The sequence below is a fragment of the Hemitrygon akajei genome, chromosome 19, assembly GCF_048418815.1.
Source record: "Hemitrygon akajei chromosome 19, sHemAka1.3, whole genome shotgun sequence".
In the NCBI taxonomy this organism is placed as follows: Eukaryota; Metazoa; Chordata; class Chondrichthyes; order Myliobatiformes; family Dasyatidae; genus Hemitrygon; species Hemitrygon akajei.
In genome coordinates this window covers 23,934,344-23,955,377 of record NC_133142.1, presented here as the reverse complement: position 1 = coordinate 23,955,377, position 21,034 = coordinate 23,934,344, and the positions used below count along the sequence as shown (strand labels likewise).

The window sequence follows — 21,034 nt, the reverse complement described above, 5'->3', positions numbered from 1 at the left end:
TATAGTTTTCAAACACCCAAATCTTCACACCGGCATGCCAGACACCCAAAATAAATGCTAATCACAATTGTCCCTGAGCTGCATTCATGCACATGCAGACCTCTCACATCAATGAGTGTTTCTTGGCTCGCAATCACCCCCAGTCTGCAGCTCATTGTTCTGAGCTGCATCTTAAACCCAATCTATAATCCACATTCAGACGGGTTGCTGCTGAAATGAATATTTGCTATATTCCACAATTCCAGAATACGCCCTAATGATTACATCCATAGAACATTCATCATTTCATGGCTGATCTTTCATCTCAGTGTCCCTGGATATCCATTAGTCACTTTAGTGCCAATAATTCTACTGAGTTCTATGCCAAGCAGCCAAGCATTCCTCTCCAAAAAAATCATCTGAGTTGCATTTCCGCTTTATATGATGCTCAAGTGGTTTACACATCATCTTACTTTTACCAGTTGTCATTGTGTTTGTGCTTGCTCCATCGACCCTCTACCTGCCAACGACAGTGAAAGGATTAGCCACTTTTCACTGATTCAATTGATCACAGGACAAGGTTTGCTCAGAGCCATTTATTGAATCACAACACCAAAGTAAACATTCTGTTTATAAGTAACATGTAGATACAACAGACTTATCAATGCTATGTAACAGTTTGCATCATGAATAATTAATAGTCGGAATCATTTAACAACATACGTAACAGGTAAAAAGTCAATCATGTCCATTATTATGACTCACTATATCCGGGCACTTAAAGCAACATCTCTACTATTACTAAGTACTAATTTATTATTGACTCATTAGGTTATTGACATTAATAACAATTTAACAGCAGGTGAGCTGGAAAGATCAATGTTTGCTGGTGTTTGTATTGTTTCCATGGCTCTCTTGTGAGAGGCGTGGCTGATTCAACATCATTCCTTCATTGGGAGATAGAAATCAGTAGGAATGTAGTTACTCCTATCTGAAATTAGATGATGCAATTCTCCAATTTAAACTCTACGCTTGATTTTCAGCCCCAGTTACTTTTGACTTATTAATCCATCTTCTTCCATCTGCAAGGCAAAAGAATATAGAAAAGAAAATCTTATAACTAAATAGATACTCTAAGGAAGTTAAAAAACTTTTTGTTAATACAATCTACAGAATAAAAGACGTCTGGAAGTCTTCAACTACCCCTTTTATATAGCTGAAAAAAAAGCTATTCATGCCTCCTTGATCAATTTGATTATTATGTAACTTCAAGCCGACTATTACTTCTGAAGGTCCATTAACAATGCTGGAGCTCAGACTCTGTGTTAGTGAATATTCTGGGCTCTATTTTACAACTCACCTTTTACGTCCATCAAATCTGCTGACACGTACCCGTGGAATATCATCACATGTTCCTCCGTGCCATATTTTTGATTTCCACACAGGATCAGAAGAGGCATTAAAATTTATGGAAGCTTCAAGATTCATCTGCTTAAAAATCTCCCAGATTCGCAAAGAATATCCTCACTGAGAGCACAATCCTTTAGTATTAGAGGCTTTCTAATTCAGGAACTTTCAGTTCAATCACTGTCTCCAACTTGTGGCAGCTTCTAAGTTAATAAGCCATTTTGTGTAGAAGACACTTCCTTCTACAAATCACAAAAACAATTTAAAATTCTTTATCCAAAAGGGGTGAGCAACGCAAACTGTTTCGTTGCTCCATTCTTATACAAAAGGACAGTGTCATTGCTATTTATGATACTAATCTATTTTGTTCTGATAAATCATTTTTATGAACTTATTCTTGTGAGCCAAAACTCCCAGAATATACATATTTTTGATTTTAAAAATATATATAATTAACAATATTAAAACATAAGTGATATTGAATATCCATAAGACTGCATCATTTGAAGCCTGCTAAGGATATGTGTTACTAAGTATATTGTAAGGAAATTTAGAAAAACCAAAGGTTTGTTATGAAAAACAGAAATATTGCTGAAAATGCCACTAATCAGAAGCTTTGTGGGATTTTTTCAACATTTTGAAAAGAGAAAACAAAAGAGTAGAGCATTACTTAAATATCTTTGGAGAGTTGCTGTCCCATTCTTCAGTTTAGCTGAGCAAGTGCATCAGTTGCAGATTGCTTGTAGAAGATACCATTTCTCGAATAGAAAGTGTCATTCAGAGTTCTCAGTCGACCATGAGCTGGCAACCGGAGTTCCTCCATAACATCACCTGGGCAACCAAGTTTGGAAAATGACTATATACATATCTTACAAGAAAATTCAACCATATGGTCCAGACTGTTAGTTAGATTTCAAAAGTAAACCATTGATTTATATGTCTAAAATGGGACCAGTCACTTACCAGAATTTACTAAGTGAGGTATCTCAGCTTGAGCTGAAGAGTATCAAGGTACCTTATGTATCAGGTTCAGGAAGAGCCTGACATGAAAGAAATGGTACATCCTTGGGCTTGGGTCCTGGTGTCAAGTCAAGTCAAGTTTATTGTCATTTTGACCATAAACTGCTGGTACAGTACACGGTAAAAACAAAACAACGTTCCTCCAGGACCATGGTGCTACGTGAAACAACACAAAACTACACTAGACTATGTGAGACAGCACAAGGCTACACTAGACTACATAAAACAACATTAAAAAAACTGCACTAGACTACAGATCTGCACAGGACCACATAAAGTGCACAAAACAGTGCAGGGCAGTACAATAATTATATAAGCAAGACAATAGGCACAGTAGAGGACAAATTTCAATACGTATAATACTAATGATGTAGATGTCAGTCTAGACTCTGGGTATTGAGGAGTCTGATGGCTTGGGGGAAGAAACTGTTACACAGTCTGATCGTGAGAGCCCGAATGCTTTGGTACTTTTTGCCAGATGGCAGGAGGGAGAAGAGTTTGTATGAGGGGTGCGTGGGGTCCTTCACAATGTTGTTAGCTTTGCCGATGGATTGGGACTTCGAGCTCACTTTGCTAGACTGCTCTGGTCACATTCTAGTAGGTGCTTTACTGACTTGTGATACAGAGTGGATGCATGGTGTATGCTCGGAGCTGGCTTTATATTTGGGGTTGGGCAGATTTGGATGGACCATAGGTTAGGTTTTAATGTTATTCCCTGGCAGTTTATGGAAAAGGTAAAAATAGGTACATTATTGAAAGTCAGTCAGCTTGGAAATCCCTTCTATATTACCCAACACACTTCAGGATAAGAAAATATTGATCTCATGAGTTATTATCATAAAGCAAAGGTTGATTTATATTAGAACTACAGCACGGCCCTTCTGGCCTAACAAGCCTGCACTGTCCAATTACACCCCTACCTACTAACCCCCATGGCTTTAGAATGTGGGAGGAAATCTTAGCTCCAGGAGGAAACCCACACAGTCATGGGGAGAAGATACTAATGCCTTACAATGATGGAACTGAGCTCAGGTCACTGGCACTGTGCTGCTGTTATGCTAACTGCTTTACCACTGTACCACCCCAATATTGATAATGCTGCAACATTATTGGTGCATTAATCAATATATCAATATTACTGTTAGTACACACTGCTGTAATAAAGTTAGATGTTATAATATTAACTTCAAAATGTATACACTAATGTCACTATAAAGAATTTGAAATGGATTAGAAGTTAAGTCCAGATGACTGTATTCTTATGGAGCAGAAATTGTTATTTAGTTGAATGGTATTTGACATTGTGTAGGAGTGAACTAAGTCCTAAACATTTTTTAAACGACCTCCCTGGTCCTGATAAATAGATAAATAGGCATCCGTTAGTCTCGAGAGACCATGGATTTGCATCTTTGAACATTTCCAGGGAGACTGGCAGTTGCCCAAGCTGCAAGCATCCCCTCTCCACGCCACCGATGTTGTCCAAGGGAAGGGAAAGGGCTGATACAGCTTGGCACCGGTGTCGTCACAGAGCAACGTGTGGTTAAGTGCCTTGCTCAAGGTCTGGGTTCAAATCCTGGACGAGCCCCCGATTTCCTTAGCTGAGGCTCAAACTAATGACCTTCAGATCACTAGACCAATGTCTTAACCACTTGGCCCTGCGCCAACATGGTCCTGATAAGCTTATTGTATATTTGTAAAGTGCTTGGCCTGAGGACAATCTAAGAATTCCAAAATAATAAAAATCTTTTAAAAAATTATGATATTTAATCATGCATCTTAATCCTAGGTGCACACAGCAATCTTTATTTTGTTTATGTTAAAATGATTGAGAAGCTTTAAAAAGTTGTTTCTGTTCAGCCTGCAGATGAAGTCACACTTGCTGTAAACCACAGACCCTCTAAGGAGGTTAAGTGGCCTCTGTAAAATTGCTTCTCATGTTTTAGGCAAGTGATGGAATCTGGGGGCAGTTCGTGGGAAAGTGGGATGGATAGAAAGGGAAAATATGAAAGGGATTATTCTGTGTGCCAGCACAGAATTGATAGGCTGTGTCCTCCTATATATAAAAATAGGAAAATCATTGCTAGCATTGAAGAAGATGTTACTAGGTTCAAAAATGTCCTCAACTTGAGGAGATCTATGTTACACCGAAGCTTCATGAACAAATTTCTGACTTCATCATCTCTCCTCTATAGAGCACAAAATAGAAAGGGTTGGGGACCCTACGTTCTGAAGTTGATAAATGAGTGACTGAATTGATCAAATAGGATGAACTGGGTCACAAACTGACTGCACTCACCCAGCCTCCAGCCGTATGTCCAGGATGATAGAAGAGGATAGTGAAATTTTTCCTCGGGGGGTTTTGCCATTCTCTTTTTCAGGTACAAGTGCCTGCCCTTCTGCTCCTTAGTAAAGCCGTCATACAGCAGACTTCGAATCTGAGGAGTTACTGGTCGCATCTCCTGAATCGGCTCAATTTTTACAGGTGTTTCCTGAACTGGTTTCTTTCTTTCTTCCTGTTGCTTTGGAGTGTGAATTGCTGGAAGAATGTTATCCTTCGCGGGAAGTTTGAACAACTTGGACTGTTTCTTAGAAGTAGTGTCCGGAACAATGGATTGTTTATCCCAATACTTCTCTCTCCATACTACCCGAGTAGAAGATTCTTTGTCAATAAGTTCTGTCCAGCATTTCTGACTTCGAGCATCAATCAGGTTTTTCATTTCTTTGAATTAATTTGATAAAGAAACAATTTAAATCCGTCCAGAACTAGCTTTGGGTTTGCTCCTGCGCTGTCATTGCAACAAGATTATGTGCGTCGCCAGAGCAACAGCCTTGGTTACAGTCGATACATTTCCAAGAAGTTACGGAGTTCAAACATTTCACTCTTAAATCCAAGGGGACCTCTGCTGGAAGGAGTGTGCATTATGTGTGTCATTTCAGTGATTAAGCGTTTGAAGTTTTGAACGATCAAAAATGACTTGCTCTGCAAGCTCTATGCATGGGAACTGGCAGCAGCTGCTAATGAACCTTTCCAGAATATTTCTAGGGGATTTGTTAAACCACAGGCCTTACTGTGGCATTTTTAGCTAACCAATTTATTATCAAGCTTCTACATTTACAAGCAATTTACATGGCAATTTAACATTTAGGAATGCACATATATCATAGAACGCTGAAAATCTGTAGATATTTGATAACAAAAAGATAAATGCTTAATACGGAGAGAAAAAAGTATTCTGTTTACACAAGGCAACAATTTCACCAGAAATAATTAATGTTATTGTCCTGGTACTGCATTGTAGAAGATGCATGCTAAAAGAAATTATAGACAATAGACAATAGACAATAGGAGCAGAAGTAGACCATTCGGCCCTTCGAGCCTGCACCGCCATTTTGAGATCATGGCTGATCAATTACTATCAATACCCGGTTCCTGCCTTGTCCCCATATCCCTTGATTCCCCTATCCATAAGATACCTATCTAGCTCCTTCTTGAAAGTATCCAGAGAATTGGCCTCCACTACCTTCCGAGGCAGTGCATTCCAGACCCCCACAACTCTCTGGGAGAAGAAGTTTTTCCTTAACTCTGTCCTAAATGACCTACCCCTTATTCTCAAACCATGCCCTCTGGTACTGGACTCTCCCAGCATCTGGAACATATTTCCTGCCTCTATCTTGTCCAATCCCTTAATAATCTTATATGTTTCAATCAGATCCCCTCTCAATCTCCTTAATTCCAGCGTGTACAAGCCCAGTCTCTCTAACCTCTCTGCGTAAGACAGTCCAGACATCCCAGGAATTAACCTCGTGAATCTACGCTGCACTTCCTCTACAGCCAGGATGTCCTTCCTTAACCCTGGAGACCAAAACTGTACACAATACTCCAGGTGTGGTCTCACCAGGGCTCTGTACAAATCCAAGAGGATTTCCTTGCTCTTGTACTCAATTCCCTTTGTAATAAAGGCCAACATTCCATTAGCCTTCTTCACTGCCCGCTGCACTTGCTCATTCACCTTCAGTGACTGATGAACAAGGACTCCGAGATCTCTTTGTATTTCTCCCTTACCCAACTCTACACCGTTCAGATAATAATCTGCCTTCCTGTTCTTACTCCCAAAATGGATAACCTCACACTTATTCACATTAAACGTCATCTGCCAAGTATCTGCCCACTCACCCAGCCTATCCAAGTCACCCTGAATTCTCCTAACATCCTCATCACATGTCACAGTGCCACCCAGCTTAGTATCATCAGCAAATTTACTGATGTTATTTTCTATGCCTTCATCCAAATCGTTAACGTAAATGGTAAACAGCTGTGGTCCCAATACCGAGCCCTGTGGCACCCCACTAGTCACCACCTGCCATTCCGAGAAACACCCATTCACCGCTACCCTTTGCTTTCTATCTGCCAACCAGTTTTCTATCCATGTCAATGCCTTCCCCCCGATGCCCTGAGCTTTGATTTTACCCACCAATCTCCTATGTGGGACCTTATCAAATGCCTTCTGAAAATCGAGGAACACTACATCCACTGGATCTCCCCCGTCTAACTTCCTGGTTACATCCTCGAAAAACTCCAACAGATTAGTCAAGCATGATTTGCCCTTGGTAAGTCCATGCTGGCTCGGCCCAATCCTATCACTGCTATCTAGATATGCCACTATTTCATCCTTAATAATGGACTCTAGTATCTTTCCCACCACCGATGTCAGGCTGACAGGTCGATAGTTCTCTGTTTTCTCCCTCCCTCCTTTCTTAAAAAGTGGGATAACATTAGCCATTCTCCAATCCTCAGGAACTGATCCTGAATCTAAGGAACATTGGAAAATGATTACCAATGCATCCGCAATTGAACTGTATTTGCTTCTGAAAGCACAGGTCTTTCTTTCTATTTATAGACCAGAGACAGCTGTGGTAAGTTAAAAGTTAAAGATACTGTTTTACAGTCATCTGTTACTAATTTTTGAGTTGATCGATAAATTGATGCCCATTTTATGGACCTTCAAAAACCACTTCTTGAAACAGTACACCAAATAAGATACAAAGATAAAGCAAAAGATATTACCCTGATGTAGAAGGCAATATAATTGCAAGGAACGCTACAATAATTGTAAAATAATGCCAGGTGGAGTCCATCGGTAATTTGGGATCTACTGTTGGAAGCAATTTACCATAGGCCAGAACTTGCTCTCAGCAGCAAGCTATCCAGACTCACCTTTGACCTTCATAGGCAGAGATGGCTTTGCCAGTCGGCTACTATTACCTTGCTGTGCAGAGGCCATTCTGATCTTAACTGGAGAAGCATTTGCAGGGTGATGTCATCACCCAGGCATGTCAAAATAAACTCTTTGCAAGAAACAGATGATTAACCCCCCGTGTCCCACCACCCCCATACCCCCACTGTTGGACTTTTAATATTATTTCAAAATCAGAGTCAGAATCTAATGTTGGGTTCGAGTATAAAATTAATTTTCTTGACCCTTAACTTTTCATTGACTTGCTTGTATTTTTGTTATAATCACCTAGATGTGTGTAATTGTCAGTGAATTTTCCAGTATTGTAGGATAACTGATTCCGTATTTTTTTGAGAAACTTCTTAGTTTATCTGCAGCAGGTATCATGTCACTTGTATCTGGCTATTGCAATGGTTGTTTATTATCAGGGAATATCTTGTTATTCTTCTAGTTTGAGCAGGACTTTAGTTTGTTATTAAATAACTTTAGTTTGTTATTTAGGTGTGATTCATCGGTAGATTTTATCCGTGATGCACCATCAATAACTCTCGGAGACGTGAGGCGAGATATAGGCTTTTATTGGCTGGAAGAAAGAACAAGCAGCAATTGACCACCACACTACATCCTGGAGACTGAGACGAGGGCTGTGTCTCCAATCGCCTTTATACCGGGGTCCGTGGGAGGAGCCACGGTCAGTGGGAGGAGCCACAGGAGCAGTCAGCGGGGGGGCGTGTCCAGACAGGTGTATGTAGTTCACCACAATCTGTACCTTCATAAGTTATCGTGAACTTATGAAGTGCTTTACTGGTTTGAAGAAACATTGTCTCGTTTCTATATACATTACAGTATATGTTTATATACATGTATATAGTTAACTGACAATAAACTTGACTTAAGCCTGTATTGGAAGCATTTCCAGTTGTCATTCCAACAGAATCCAGCTGTATTGCCAGTGTGGACACCGGGAAAGGATACCTGACGTATCTGTGACACTAACCTATATCCCATAGTTCCGGACCCAGCTACAATCCTCAGCTGTATTCTGGCGAACACTAAATACTATACATTATTGGTGTACGTGGGGCGTTTTTTTTCCAATCCCAGATTAATGAGAGCTTGTATCCTTGCAGCCGGTATTACTGTGAATATTTATACAGACTCTCGTTATGCCCCCAAGTGGCATCTGACTATGGACAATTATGAAAGCTACTTGGACTTCTCAACTCCAATAAAATATAGCAGGTTGTTTACCAATCTTCTCTCTGCTATTCAATTACCTTCTGCTATCGCAGTAATTAAGTGTACTGCTCACCCTAACGGAAGTGATGAATGTCTACAGGAAATAAACGGACTGATTTCGCTGCCAAGGCAGCCGCGGTGGAACTTTATGGGCAATGTGTTCAGGCTGCCAATTATTTTTCAAATTCTATTGACGAACATTCTGCATGATGCACCCAAGGCCGAAAAAGTTTCATGGACTAAATCACCTGCGCCTTAGCAAGGTCCTGGCAAAAGACTACTGTTAAACCCAGCCCCTCGTCCACCTCCAAATGGACTTTATGCAATTTACTCAAAAGTATGGTTACAATGACACGCTTGTCATTGTATGTGTGTTTTCAGGCTGGGTAGAAACGTGTTCAGCTGTAGAACTGTCGCTAAACCCGTCTATCAGAATTTAGTCCTGGGTTTGGAATCCTCGATGTTTGATGGCCCATACTTCACAGGCAAGGTGATAGAGGAACTAATGAGATTGCAAGCACCATTTCACCTGTCCTACCACCTTCAATCTACTGGGGCAGCTGAAAGACAGAATGCTCCCCTGAAAAGAAAGCTGGCTCAACTGTGAGAGGAAACTGAACTAAGTTGGCCAGAGGCGCTTTCATTGGCCCTCATGACAATCAGGTGCGCTCCAGACCGGGTAACGGGACTATCTCCGCATGAGGTGCTATTGGGACGTCCCCTACACTTGTCGGTCACTCTATCCTTTTCGGTAAAACAGATGAACATACCGTGAGTGAAAACGTGGTACAGTAGCATGTGGCATTAATGAGAACTCTTAAAGAGTTCCATCACAACTGCAGAGAATATGTATTGGTGAGAGTCAACCGACGAGAGAACTGCAACGCACACAAAATGCTGGTGGAACGCAGCAGGCCAGGCAGCATCTACAGGAAAAAGTACAGTCGACGTTTTGGGCCGAGACCCTTCATCAAGACTAACTGAAAGAAGAGGTAGTAAGGGAGAACTGCCTGGAGCCACGCTGGGAGGGCCATTCCCAGTGTTGCTAACCACATATAGCTCTTTAAAGGTCTAAGGAAAGCTGACGTGGATACATGTAGTGCTCGTTAAATCATCAGTGCCACCTGACCAGGGAACATGTGGCCAACAGAATCTTGATGCTAAGGACTGTTGGATGGAGCTCTTGATCTTTGCTGTTTGCCACCTTAAGTAATACGTGCTATCCATTTTGAGTAATCTGGAAATCTATTTTCTGCCTAAATGCTGAAGAATTTCATTACTCCAATACTTTTTATACTTTTCTTGGCCTTGGTTGTGAATATGTGTCTTTTTTTCCTTAGCAAAATAGAGGGCTAAGTGGTAGGGAAATTCTAGGCAGTTTCTAGAGTAGGTTACATGTTTGGCACAACACTGTGGGCCGAATGGCCTGTAATGTGCTGCAGATTTCTATGTTCTATGTTCAGGCTGGTGGGTGTGCTCTAGAGGGCCTATACATTGGGAAGGTGAATTGCCAATGCAAATTACCCAAAACGTATAATGCATATTAGTAACCTAAGAGTAGCAAAGATCAAGAGATTGCCAGCAGTCCTTATCATTTAAGGATTGCCAATGTGGCTATACTCCTGAATCATGGTGAATTTGATTCCGTTTTACTTTGAAACTGAAACTAAAACTAAAGGGAGCAGGGAACTGCACTACCCATAGGAATGACTCTTGCGGATGCAACTGTTTCAAGGGTTGCTATTGGCCTACCTACACTAACACACCTGTGCCGAAGCTGCTTCATGGGGTTGAGATGAAGCACGTTACTTTAACCAGCAAGGGATGCGACTAGGCTTAGGTAACAGTATATGTGACGCCTATACCACTGGTGACCCTCCAAATTCTGTTATTTGGTGTGTGGCTGCCAGGCCTATCACTGGCTGCCTGAGTATCAAACAAAAATGGCATCCTTGGCCTGAAACAAAGCCGTGGAGGGGTCGTTGTTAATGTATGTACTACGTGCCTGCACTCTCTCTACGTCCCACTGTGCAGGTTCCTGTCGAAGGAACCTTACAGAAACTGAATGTTCCTGGATAACAGCAGCCCCATTCTGGAGACCTGCCTGACTCACTCACAACAGCATCAAACACTAAATGCTGGAGGAACTCAGCAGGCCAGGCAGCATCTACAGAAAAAACAGTTCAGTCGATGTTTCGGACCGAAACCCTTCGGCAGGACTGTTAATGGGATTTCCAGCCTCTGCAGATTTTCTCTTGCTTGCAACAGCATCAAAATGGCCACAACACTGGAGAAATTGGCCAATGATACAGCCTTAGTGCTACATGATATGAGGCAGGTCATCAGTGTCATCACCACCAAAGACATGCCAATCTGCACTGTGGCCCTTCAAATCCATTATCATCAGACTATTTGTTGGCCAAAAAGGGCGGTACTTGTGCCATCATTGGCCAGGAGTGTTGCATGTACATCCTGATATATCTGAGAATATTACCAATTTAGCTGTGCACATCCAAGTGGAAGCTGATAAGGTTAGGGCAATTGAGAAAGAGCTGCGAAGTCTCCATCCTCACCTCGTGGACCCTTTCACTGACTTCATTCTCTCCTGGGCGGCTGAGGCAACTCCATTGTACAGTGGGCAATGGGAGCCATTTTCTTGTTAGCCGCCATGTTGCTTTCAGTCTCTGGCCTGAGTTGACTCTGTGGAATGTTAGCCCACAGAGCATCCGCCTCCATCATGATACAGCAGCCAATGACCTCTGATGAAAACGTCACAGGTTTCAGAGACTCTGTGCTACTGAAATTCAGTAAGGTTTATATTGTCCTCTACAGGGCAAAGAGAAGGGAGTGTGGAAGTTAGAGGAAGACAAAGGAAGCCTGGGGAAGTTGTAGTCAAGCAAGACCTTTAGATAGATAGATAGATACTTTATTCATCCCCATGGGGAAATTCAACTTTTTTCCAATGTCCCATACACTTGTTGTAGCAAAACTAATTACATACAATACTTAACTCAGTAAAAAATATGATATGCATCTAAATCACTATCTCAAAAAGCATTAATAATAGCTTTTAAAAAGTTCTTAAGTCCTGGCGGTTGAATTGTAAAGCCTAATGGCATTGGGGAGTATTGACCTCTTCATCCTGTCTGAGGAGCATTGCATCGATAGTAACCTGTCGCTGAAACTGCTTCTCTGTCTCTGGATGGTGCTATGTAGAGGATGTTCAGAGTTATCCATAATTGACCGTAGCCTACTCAGCGCCCTTCGCTCAGCTACCGATGTTAAACTCTCCAGTACTTTGCCCACGACAGAGCCCGCCTTCCTTACCAGCTTATTAAGACGTGAGGCGTCCCTCTTCTTAATGCTTCCTCCCCAACACGCCACCACAAAGAAGAGGGCGCTCTCCACAACTGACCTATAGAACATCTTCAGCATCTCACTACAGACATTGAATGACGCCAACCTTCTTAGGAAGTACAGTCGACTCTGTGCCTTCCTGCACAAGGCATCTGTGTTGGCAGTCCAGTCTAGCTTCTCGTCTAACTGTACTCCCAGATACTTGTAGGTCTTAACCTGCTCCACACATTCTCTATTAATGATCACTGGCTCCATATGAGGCCTAGATCTCCTAAAGTCCACCACCATCTCCTTGGTCTTAGTGATATTGAGACGCAGGTAGTTTGAGTTGCACCATATCACAAAGTGACACACACACACCTCTGCTTATTATAGACGAGTTTGTGTGTACTTAAGCCAAATGAGTGAGGCCTCTGCAGTGAGACTTTTCCGGAAAGGTCTTCAGAAAAATAGCTTCCCTTTGCACAGTAGGGGGAGCCAGAGACAGATGAGATAACAGAAGGATGTGAAACGTACCCAACACCAAGGCTCCGTTGCCTTTACTAACTTCAAAATATCATCAGCTGTCCACTCGAAGTTTTGATTGAATTTATGTTTTTTTATACATTTTCTACATCGCTACAGATAAAAAAAACCCAGATCGAAATGAAGAACATTAATACAGTGCAAAAATAAACATACAATAATAATATAATACAAAAGAAGATAATTGAGAAAGCACCCAAATTGAAGATATGTAAAATTAGTATCCTCCCCAAGCCCCGCAACAAAAAAGAACTCCAGACCAACCACAACACAATCTAAAGAGTATACATCAGGACATTCAAATCCCCAAAACTGTAAATACACTTAGCAACAGAAGATATTAATGCCTACTACCAACAGAAAAGGAGCTGAAAGCAAGGGACCGAAAAAAAAACCTTAGTTAAGAGGAAGGTTATGAAAGTACTCAATAAAAGGTCCCCAGACCTTATGGAACTTTGTATCCGAATTAAGAACTGAATAATGAATTTTTTCAAGGTCTAAGCAGGACATAATATCATTAAGCCATTGAGCATGCGTGGGCGGGGCAACATCTCTCCATCTAAGGAGGATTAAACGTCTAGCCAGGAGAGAAGCAAAAGATAATATTCGACACTTAGTCGAACTCAGACGTATATCTGTCTCACCCAAAAAACCCAACAAAGCAATTAAAGGGTTAGGTTCTAGGTGGTGATTCAGAATATAAGATAACGTTATGAAGATGTCTTTCCAAAATTTCTCCAAGCTAGGACAAAACCAGTACATATGAATGAGAGAGGCCTCGCCCCTTTTGCATTTATCACAGAGAGGACTAATATTAGGGTAAAATCGAGATAGTTTAGATTTAGACATATGGGCTCTATGAACAATCTTAAACTGTAAAAGGCAATGGCGAGCACAAAGAGAGGTTGAATTAACCGATTTGAGAATCGAATCCCAAGTCTCATCAGATAAGGAGATATTTCAATCATGCTCCCAAGCAATTCTAATTTTATCCACAGGGGCACGCAGTAAGAATGCTAATTTATCACGAATAAATGATACTAAACCTTTACCTAGTGGATTAATAGAAAGAAATAAATCCATAACATTTTTCTCAGGCATTTCAGGGAAGTTAGGAATTAAAGGATTAATAAAGTGTCTAACTTGGAGATATCTAAAAAAATGAGCATTGGGCAGATTGAACTTAGCAGAGAGCTGTTGAAAAGATGCGAAGCGATTATCAATAAAAAGATCTTCAGAATGTCTAATGCCCTTCCTATACCAATCATGGAATGCTGAATCATACGTAGTAGGTAAAAAAAGGTGATTATGTAAGATAGGGCTAGAAAAGGAAAAACCATGGAAACCATAAAACTTCCTAAACTGAGCCCATATACGCAAAGTGTGTCTAACAAGAGGATTAACAATTAATCTGGACAAACTACTAGGGAGTACAGAGCCAAGAAGTGCAGAGATAGATAAATCTTTAGTGAAACTCAACTCCATTGCCACCCAATTAGGGCACTCGGGTTGGCCATGGAAAAAAGACCAAAAGGTAGCACAACGTATATTGGCTGCCCAATAATATAAACAAACGAAAGTTAGGTAAAGCCATGCCACCCTCTTTTTTAGATTTTTGGAGATAAACTTTATTAATTCTAGAGCACTTATTCTTCCACAAATATGACAAAATAATAGTCTCAGGAATCAAAAAAAGATTTAGGAATAAAAATTGGGATTGATTGAAATAAATATAAAAGTTTAGGGAGAACATACATTTTAACAACATTGATACAACCTACCAAAGACATAGATAGAGGTGACCATTGTAACAGACTCTGTTTTATAGTATATGAAAGATAGGCAAAATTTTCACGAAAGAGATCTTTAAACTTCCTTGTGACTGTAATCCCAAGGTAAGTAAATTGATTATGAACTACTTTAAAAGGGAGATCACGAAAAGTTAATTCTTGTGCTTCTTTATTAATTGGGAAAAGTTTGCTCTTATGTAAATTAAGTTTATAGCCAGAGAACTGGCTAAACTGATCAAGAAGTGAAAACATTGGAGGTAAGGATGTAGACGGATTTGAAAGAAAAAGTAATAAGTCATCAGCATAAAGAGAAACTCTATGCTCAACACCCCCTCTCCAAATCCCGGTCAATTCAGGACAATTTCAAAATGCTATCGCCAAAGGTTCTATAGCCAAATCAAAGAGAAAGGGACTTAAAGGGCATCCCTGGCGGGTGCCACGTTTGAGGTTAAATAACTGGGATTTCTGAAAATTAGTCCAAGACAGAGGCAGTAGGACACAAATACAGCAATTTGATCCAAGAGATAAAACTTTGACCGGTCAAATTTTTCTAAAACTGCAAAAAGGTAGTTCCACTCTATATGATCAAATGCTTTCTCCGCATCGAGGGAAATAACACATTCAGGAATCCCAGTTGGAGGTGAATATAAAATGTTAAATAAACGCCGAATGTTAAAAAAAGGAAGACGGTTTTTAATAAAACCAGTTTGATCATCAGAAATAATAGAGGGAATAACAGTTTCTAATCTATAAGCCAAAACTTTGGCCAAGATTTTAACATCAACATTAAGCAAAGAAATCGGCCTATATGAGGAACACTCTGTTGGGTCTTTACCCTTTTTTAATAAAAGAATAATAGATGTCTCATTAAAAGAGGGTGGCAATTTACCGTAATTAAACGAGTCAGATAATACTGAGAATAACTGAGGGGAAAGAAGTGAAGAGAATGATTTATAAAATTCTACGGGGAACCCATCAGGTCCAGGAGATTTCCCTGAAGACAATGCAGAAATTGCAAAAGATATTTCTTCTGATGATATAGGCGCATTAAGTTTGGCTTTAAAATCAGATGAAAGCGAAGGAATATTCAGATTATTTAAAAAGTGATCAACAGAGATATTGTCATTCAAAGATTCAGAGGAATAAAGTCGAGAATAGAAATTTTTAAATGCGTCATTGATTTCTAAGTGATCCGATGTAAAGTCTCCATTCTCCTTCCGGATCTTTGTAATATGTTGTTTGGCTTTGGAACGTCTCAGCTGATTGGCTAGAAATTTACCAGATTTGTCACCATGAATATAGAAGCGACTCTTACTTTCAAGAAGTTGGCGTTCGACAGGTTGAGTAGACAGAAGATTAAATTTAGTTTGAAGTTCTACATGCTTCTTGTATAATTCAGGATTCTTAGTTTGAGCATACAGTTGATCCAATTCTTTAATCTGATTAATGAGGTCTAATCGATCTGCACAGGACTTTCTATTAAGATTTGCTGTATAGGAGATTATTTGACCCCTCAAGTATGCTTTCATGGTATCCCAGACAATCTGGGATGACATTTCAGATGATGTATTGGTGTTGAAATAAAAGGTTATCTGATCCTTAATAAATTTTAGAAAATCATCATCCGATAATAAAGTCGAGTCAAAACGCCAGTGTTTATTCCTCTGCGGGAGACCAGGAAAATTTAAAGACAAAGTAATTGGGGCATGGTCAGAAATCAGTATACTCTGATAGTTACAAGAATAGACAAATGGAATAAGTTGATTATCGAGTAAAAAGTAGTCAATTCTAGTAAAGGTATGGTGAACATGTGAAAAAAAAGAATAGTCTCTCGCAGTGGGATGAAGGAAACACCATATATCAGAGATACCATAATTAGAGAGAAAAGAGTGAATAGCTAAGGCAGATTTAGTAAGTAGTCTAGTAACAGAGGACGATCGATCCAAATTAGGATCTAACCAACAATTGAAATCGCCACCCAGTATAAGAGAGTATGAGTTTAAATCTGGTAGCGAGGAGAAAAAACATTCTAAAAAATTAACATCATTAAAATTGGGAGCATACAGGTTTGCTAGTACAACTTTAGTATTGTATAATTTACCAGAAACAATAATAAAACAGCCATTTGTATCAGATATCTTATTATGGAGTTCAAAAGGAATATTTGAATTAATAAGGATGGAGACCCCCCTAGCTTTGGCAGCAAAGGATGAATGAAAATGCTGACCCGCCCACTTTGACAGAAGCCGAGAATTATCAAAACTACGAATATGAGTTTCTTGAAGGAAAGCAATGTCAGCTTTGAGTTGTTTAATATGCGAGAAGACCTTCCTTCTTTTAACAGGATGATTCAATCCCTTTACATTCCAGCTCACAAATTTAAGTGAATTAACCATTATCAATTGTTAGTGCATAGAAGGTAGCAGGCATATAAAAAATCAAGCAGTACAATAACAGTCTGGGAGCAAAAATGTAAACATAGATCCGTAGAATCAAAACAGAGACATATCCTGAATAACAAAGGAAAACAAAAGAAACAGTGAGTAGTGTTGGAACTGGAGAATCCATCCCTCCCCGCAACCCAAAATTAGACGGCTACCTAAAAAAGCAGCTAGTTCTACCAAAAAAATTAACCCAAGTATGACTTCCAGTTCTGTATCGTTAACAAAAGTTCCGTATAAATAATATAGCAAATAATAACTAATTTATGCACTAGAGAACAGAATTATAAATAGGAACAACTTCAACAGAAGTATAAAACTTAATACAAAGAAAATCAGAAGAAAACTAACCTACCCGCGAAAAATTATAAAAGATTAAAAGAAAAAAAAAGGAGGGAGAAAAGGGGGAAATCATAAAATTCAAAGAGAGTCCTTATCAACCATTTACAGAAAAAAAAGCAAAACTTAAACTATGAATCAACCAACAGGGAGGCCTTCAATAAAAACTCCAAACCTCCAAAACAAGTTAAAGACAATTGTAGTTCTCTATAGATAAGGTTATACAAAAATAAAATAGATTACACAGGTAAAATCTAAAAGTTCGCAGGGAAACATTAAACTTAAATTATCTACTTAGAAAAAACGCACCAAGTCCAGGGAGAGATTGGCTACAGCCCTTAGAGTTTCAATAGATAATGACTGAATTATTCAAGTAAAGTCTGAGTTCGGAAAAAATAGTTTTACTTCGAGAAGTACTTATCAACCATTTTAGAAGGTCAGGCCGGATCCGAAGAAGACGAGGTGGCCGGAAGACTTCCAACAAACTCCTCAGCCTCCTTCACTGATTTAAACCACTTATAATCTCCAGTAGTAAGCGTAATTTGAAGATCGGCTGGATTTCGGAGAGAGGGTCTGAAACCGCGATCAAAAAGCACTTTCATAACACCTTTAAACTCAGCACGCATCTTCAGAACCTGGGGGGCAAAATCCTCCACAAAACGAATGACCGTAATTTGAAAGGCAAAAGTACCTCTGCAGCGTACCTCCATCATCAAACGGTTTTTCACCTGGTATTGATGAAAGCATAAAATAATCGGCCGTGGGCGGGAACCCAGAATTGCTCGAGGAACATAGATCCTGTGTGCCCTTTCAAGTTCAGGTGGAGTCGGAAAAAATTCTTTCCCGAAAATCTCACAGAGAAACTTGGAAAAAAATTCAACGGGAGAGCCCTTTTCGGTGGCCTCTGGCAAACCAAGAATTCGTAGATTGCAACGTCTGCTCCGATTTTCAAGATCCACCATTTTGGAAAAAAGTTTGCTATTCTTCTCCTCTAGGTTGGAGCAGAGAGTTTCAAGATATTGAACACGGCGTTTTAAATCTTCAGAAGTTACGTCAATGCGAGATAAATGTTCAGCATGATCATCCACTCTAGCATTAATCTGATCCAGTTTGACATTCAGCTGGTTGAAAGAAGTTCTAAATTCAGTTCTAAAATCCATTAAAGTATCTTGTCGATGTTGTTCCAGAACAGTGAGAATGTCAGCCGGCAAAGCCGTAGAAGTTTCCTTTTTCCCGGTTTTAGTACTTTTGGTAGCCATTATAAGATAGATGTGTTCGCAGGCAGGTAGAAGAGAACTAATAAAATACCTAACTAAGGTTTAAGAAGGGAGACACATAGTGCAAAGGTAAGAAGAATGACGGAGCAAAAGTTCGGAGCAACTAAACAATCGCCATCTTACCGGAAGTCTCGTTTTGATTGAATTTAATATCTCTTTTCTGGAGGGAAGCACTTCAGCAAAGTGAACTTAGTGAGGCCTACCTATAGATGAAGATGGAAGACAAATCCTAAGTGTTTCTCACCATCAACACTCAAAGGACTTTATTGTTATAATAGGCTTAACTTGGAGTACATTCTGCACTCTGACAGGAAGCTATGGACCAGGTGGGGCAAGGCTGTCCGGGCACTCAATGTTACCTGGATGGGATCATTTTACCAGCAAAGATGACAAGAACATCTCCAAACTCTCCAGACAGTGTTAAAAAGGCTAGAAGATTATGTGCTCAGTTTGCTGAGAAAATTCAAACAGCGACAGATGTTGCAAAACCAAAGGATGTGTAACAATTGCTGTCCTTTTTAGGATTTGTCAATTACTACCGAAGGTTCCTGCCAAAACTTGTGACTGTGCTCCACCCCTTGAACTCGTTACTACAGATCGGGAAGAAATGGCAATGGACGAAGCAGTGCGAGGGGGCTTTCCAAAAGGAAAAGGAAATGGTGACGTCAGACACTGTACTCACATGTTATGATCCACATCGTCCAGTGAAGTTTGTCTGTGATGCCTCACCTTTTGGCATAGGTACAGTAATATCACACATTATGAGTGATGGGAGTGAACACCCCATAGCCTTTGCATCACGTTCCCTTACCACTACAGAGAAAAATCAAACACAGATTGATAGAGGCCGTGAGTTTGTTATGGAGTGTAAAACCTTTCAAACAGTATTTGTACGGGAGAGTTCACCCTCATTATTGATCATCAACCACTGGTGTCCATTTTCAATCCACAGAAGGGTGTTCCACTAACAGCAGCAGCGTGAATGCAGAGATGGGACACAATTACAAGATCAAATTCAAGAGGATGACCAATTACGCTGATGGATTGTTCTGTTTACCCTTGGAAAGGGAAACACCTGAAAATTTTACAAAAAAGGACATTCCTCTCGGTGTATTCTCCCTAATGCAAATTGAAAGTCTCCCTAATATAGCAAGGATGATCCAAAGGGAAACCAGTAATCACCCCACAGTGTCTCAGGTCGTCATGGCAACCCAAAATGGCTGGAACATGCAGCAGAAATTCCAGTTCTCCCACTTTTACCAGCACTATGACAAACTTGCCCTTGACAATGGTTGCCCAATGCGAGGATTGAGAGTTGTTGTACCATCCAAGATGAGAGCTAAAGAGTTACATGCTGTTCATCTTGGCACGGTCAGAATGTAAGCGTCGATTTGAGGTTTTGCTTGGTGGCTTGGAACGGATCCGCAGATCGAGCAGCTTGCCATGCACTGTTTGAGATGCCAACACGTTCAGAAGATGCCAAGAGCAGTGCCTCTCTATCCCTGGGAATGGCCAGGGATGAATAGCACAGAATTCATGTAGATTTTGCCAGACCGTTCATGGGCACAGATTTCTTGGTCAAAGTGGTCAGAGGTGTTGCCAATAGCCTCCATTAAGCCTCGCACAATGTTGACGTGTTGAGAAGGACTGGAGTTCCAGATCACTTCATCAGTGACAATGGGCCACAGTTTGTTGCAGAACAATTTCAGTCATTCCTGAAAACGAATGGAATAAGACACATTGCATCTGCACGTACCACCCAGCTACAAATGGCTTAATGGAAAAGTTTGCCCACAGTCTAAAGAATGCACTGAAAACAATGTCAGCAGAACACGCCACACTAACACTCAATTAGAAGCTTGCCAATACCCTCCTTGCATATCGCAATGCAGCACACTGCAAAGCCGACAACTCACCAACTATGCTGCTCCTGGGTCATTCCTTGAGTTCACACTTGGATCTCTGAAGGAGTGTGCAGACAAACAGTTGAAGCTAATTGAAATCTCCTCAAACAAGGAGATTCAATGTTTCACTCCTGGACAAGCAGTTCTTGTGAGGGACTTCAGAGGTATTTCAAAATGGATACTCGGAAAGATTAAGGACAGAACTGGACCATTCTCCTGCATATTGTGCGGATACTCGAAAGATTAAGGACAGAACTGGACCATTCTCCTGCATAGTGGAGATTCTGCCTGACACCAGCTGGAGATGATAAATCAATCGGTTGAGGAGAGCAGAGTCAACTGTTAGAGAAAGTCCTGAGCTGTCAGAACCACTTCCTGCAGACCCAGAGTCAACTCCTACAACCTCCATGGAGGAGGGCCCAGAACCCGAGATTGTTTCACAGCCACAAGTATCACCAGCCAAGCAGAGAGTGATCCCCCTCGTCGGGAAAGACATTATCCCACAGGGGTAAGAAGAGCAGG

At 40.5% G+C, this 21,034-nt stretch overlaps 1 protein-coding gene across 1 annotated transcript; it reads right to left on the bottom strand.

Moving 5' to 3' along the window:
- Positions 1–116: 116 nt before the first annotated feature.
- On the bottom strand, positions 117–5,212 carry LOC140742105 (protein SPMIP1). Its single transcript, XM_073072922.1, has 3 exons — positions 4,703–5,212; positions 2,057–2,217; positions 117–1,061 (listed from the first exon to the last, which is right to left on the bottom strand). The coding sequence occupies exons 1-2, from the start codon at positions 5,121–5,123 to the stop codon at positions 2,090–2,092; spliced, it is 549 nt and encodes a 182-aa protein (XP_072929023.1). The 5' UTR covers positions 5,124–5,212; the 3' UTR covers positions 117–1,061; positions 2,057–2,089.
- Positions 5,213–21,034: the final 15,822 nt, after the last annotated feature.

Coding starts and splice junctions, on each gene's coding strand:
- LOC140742105 (XM_073072922.1), bottom strand. CDS start 5,123: ATGAAAAACCTGATTGATGCTCGAAGTCAGAAATGCTGGACAGAACTT. Junction 2,218..4,702: donor GACATACGGCTGGAGGCTGG/GTGAGTGCAGTC, acceptor TTGGTTGCCCAG/GTGATGTTATGGAGGAACTC.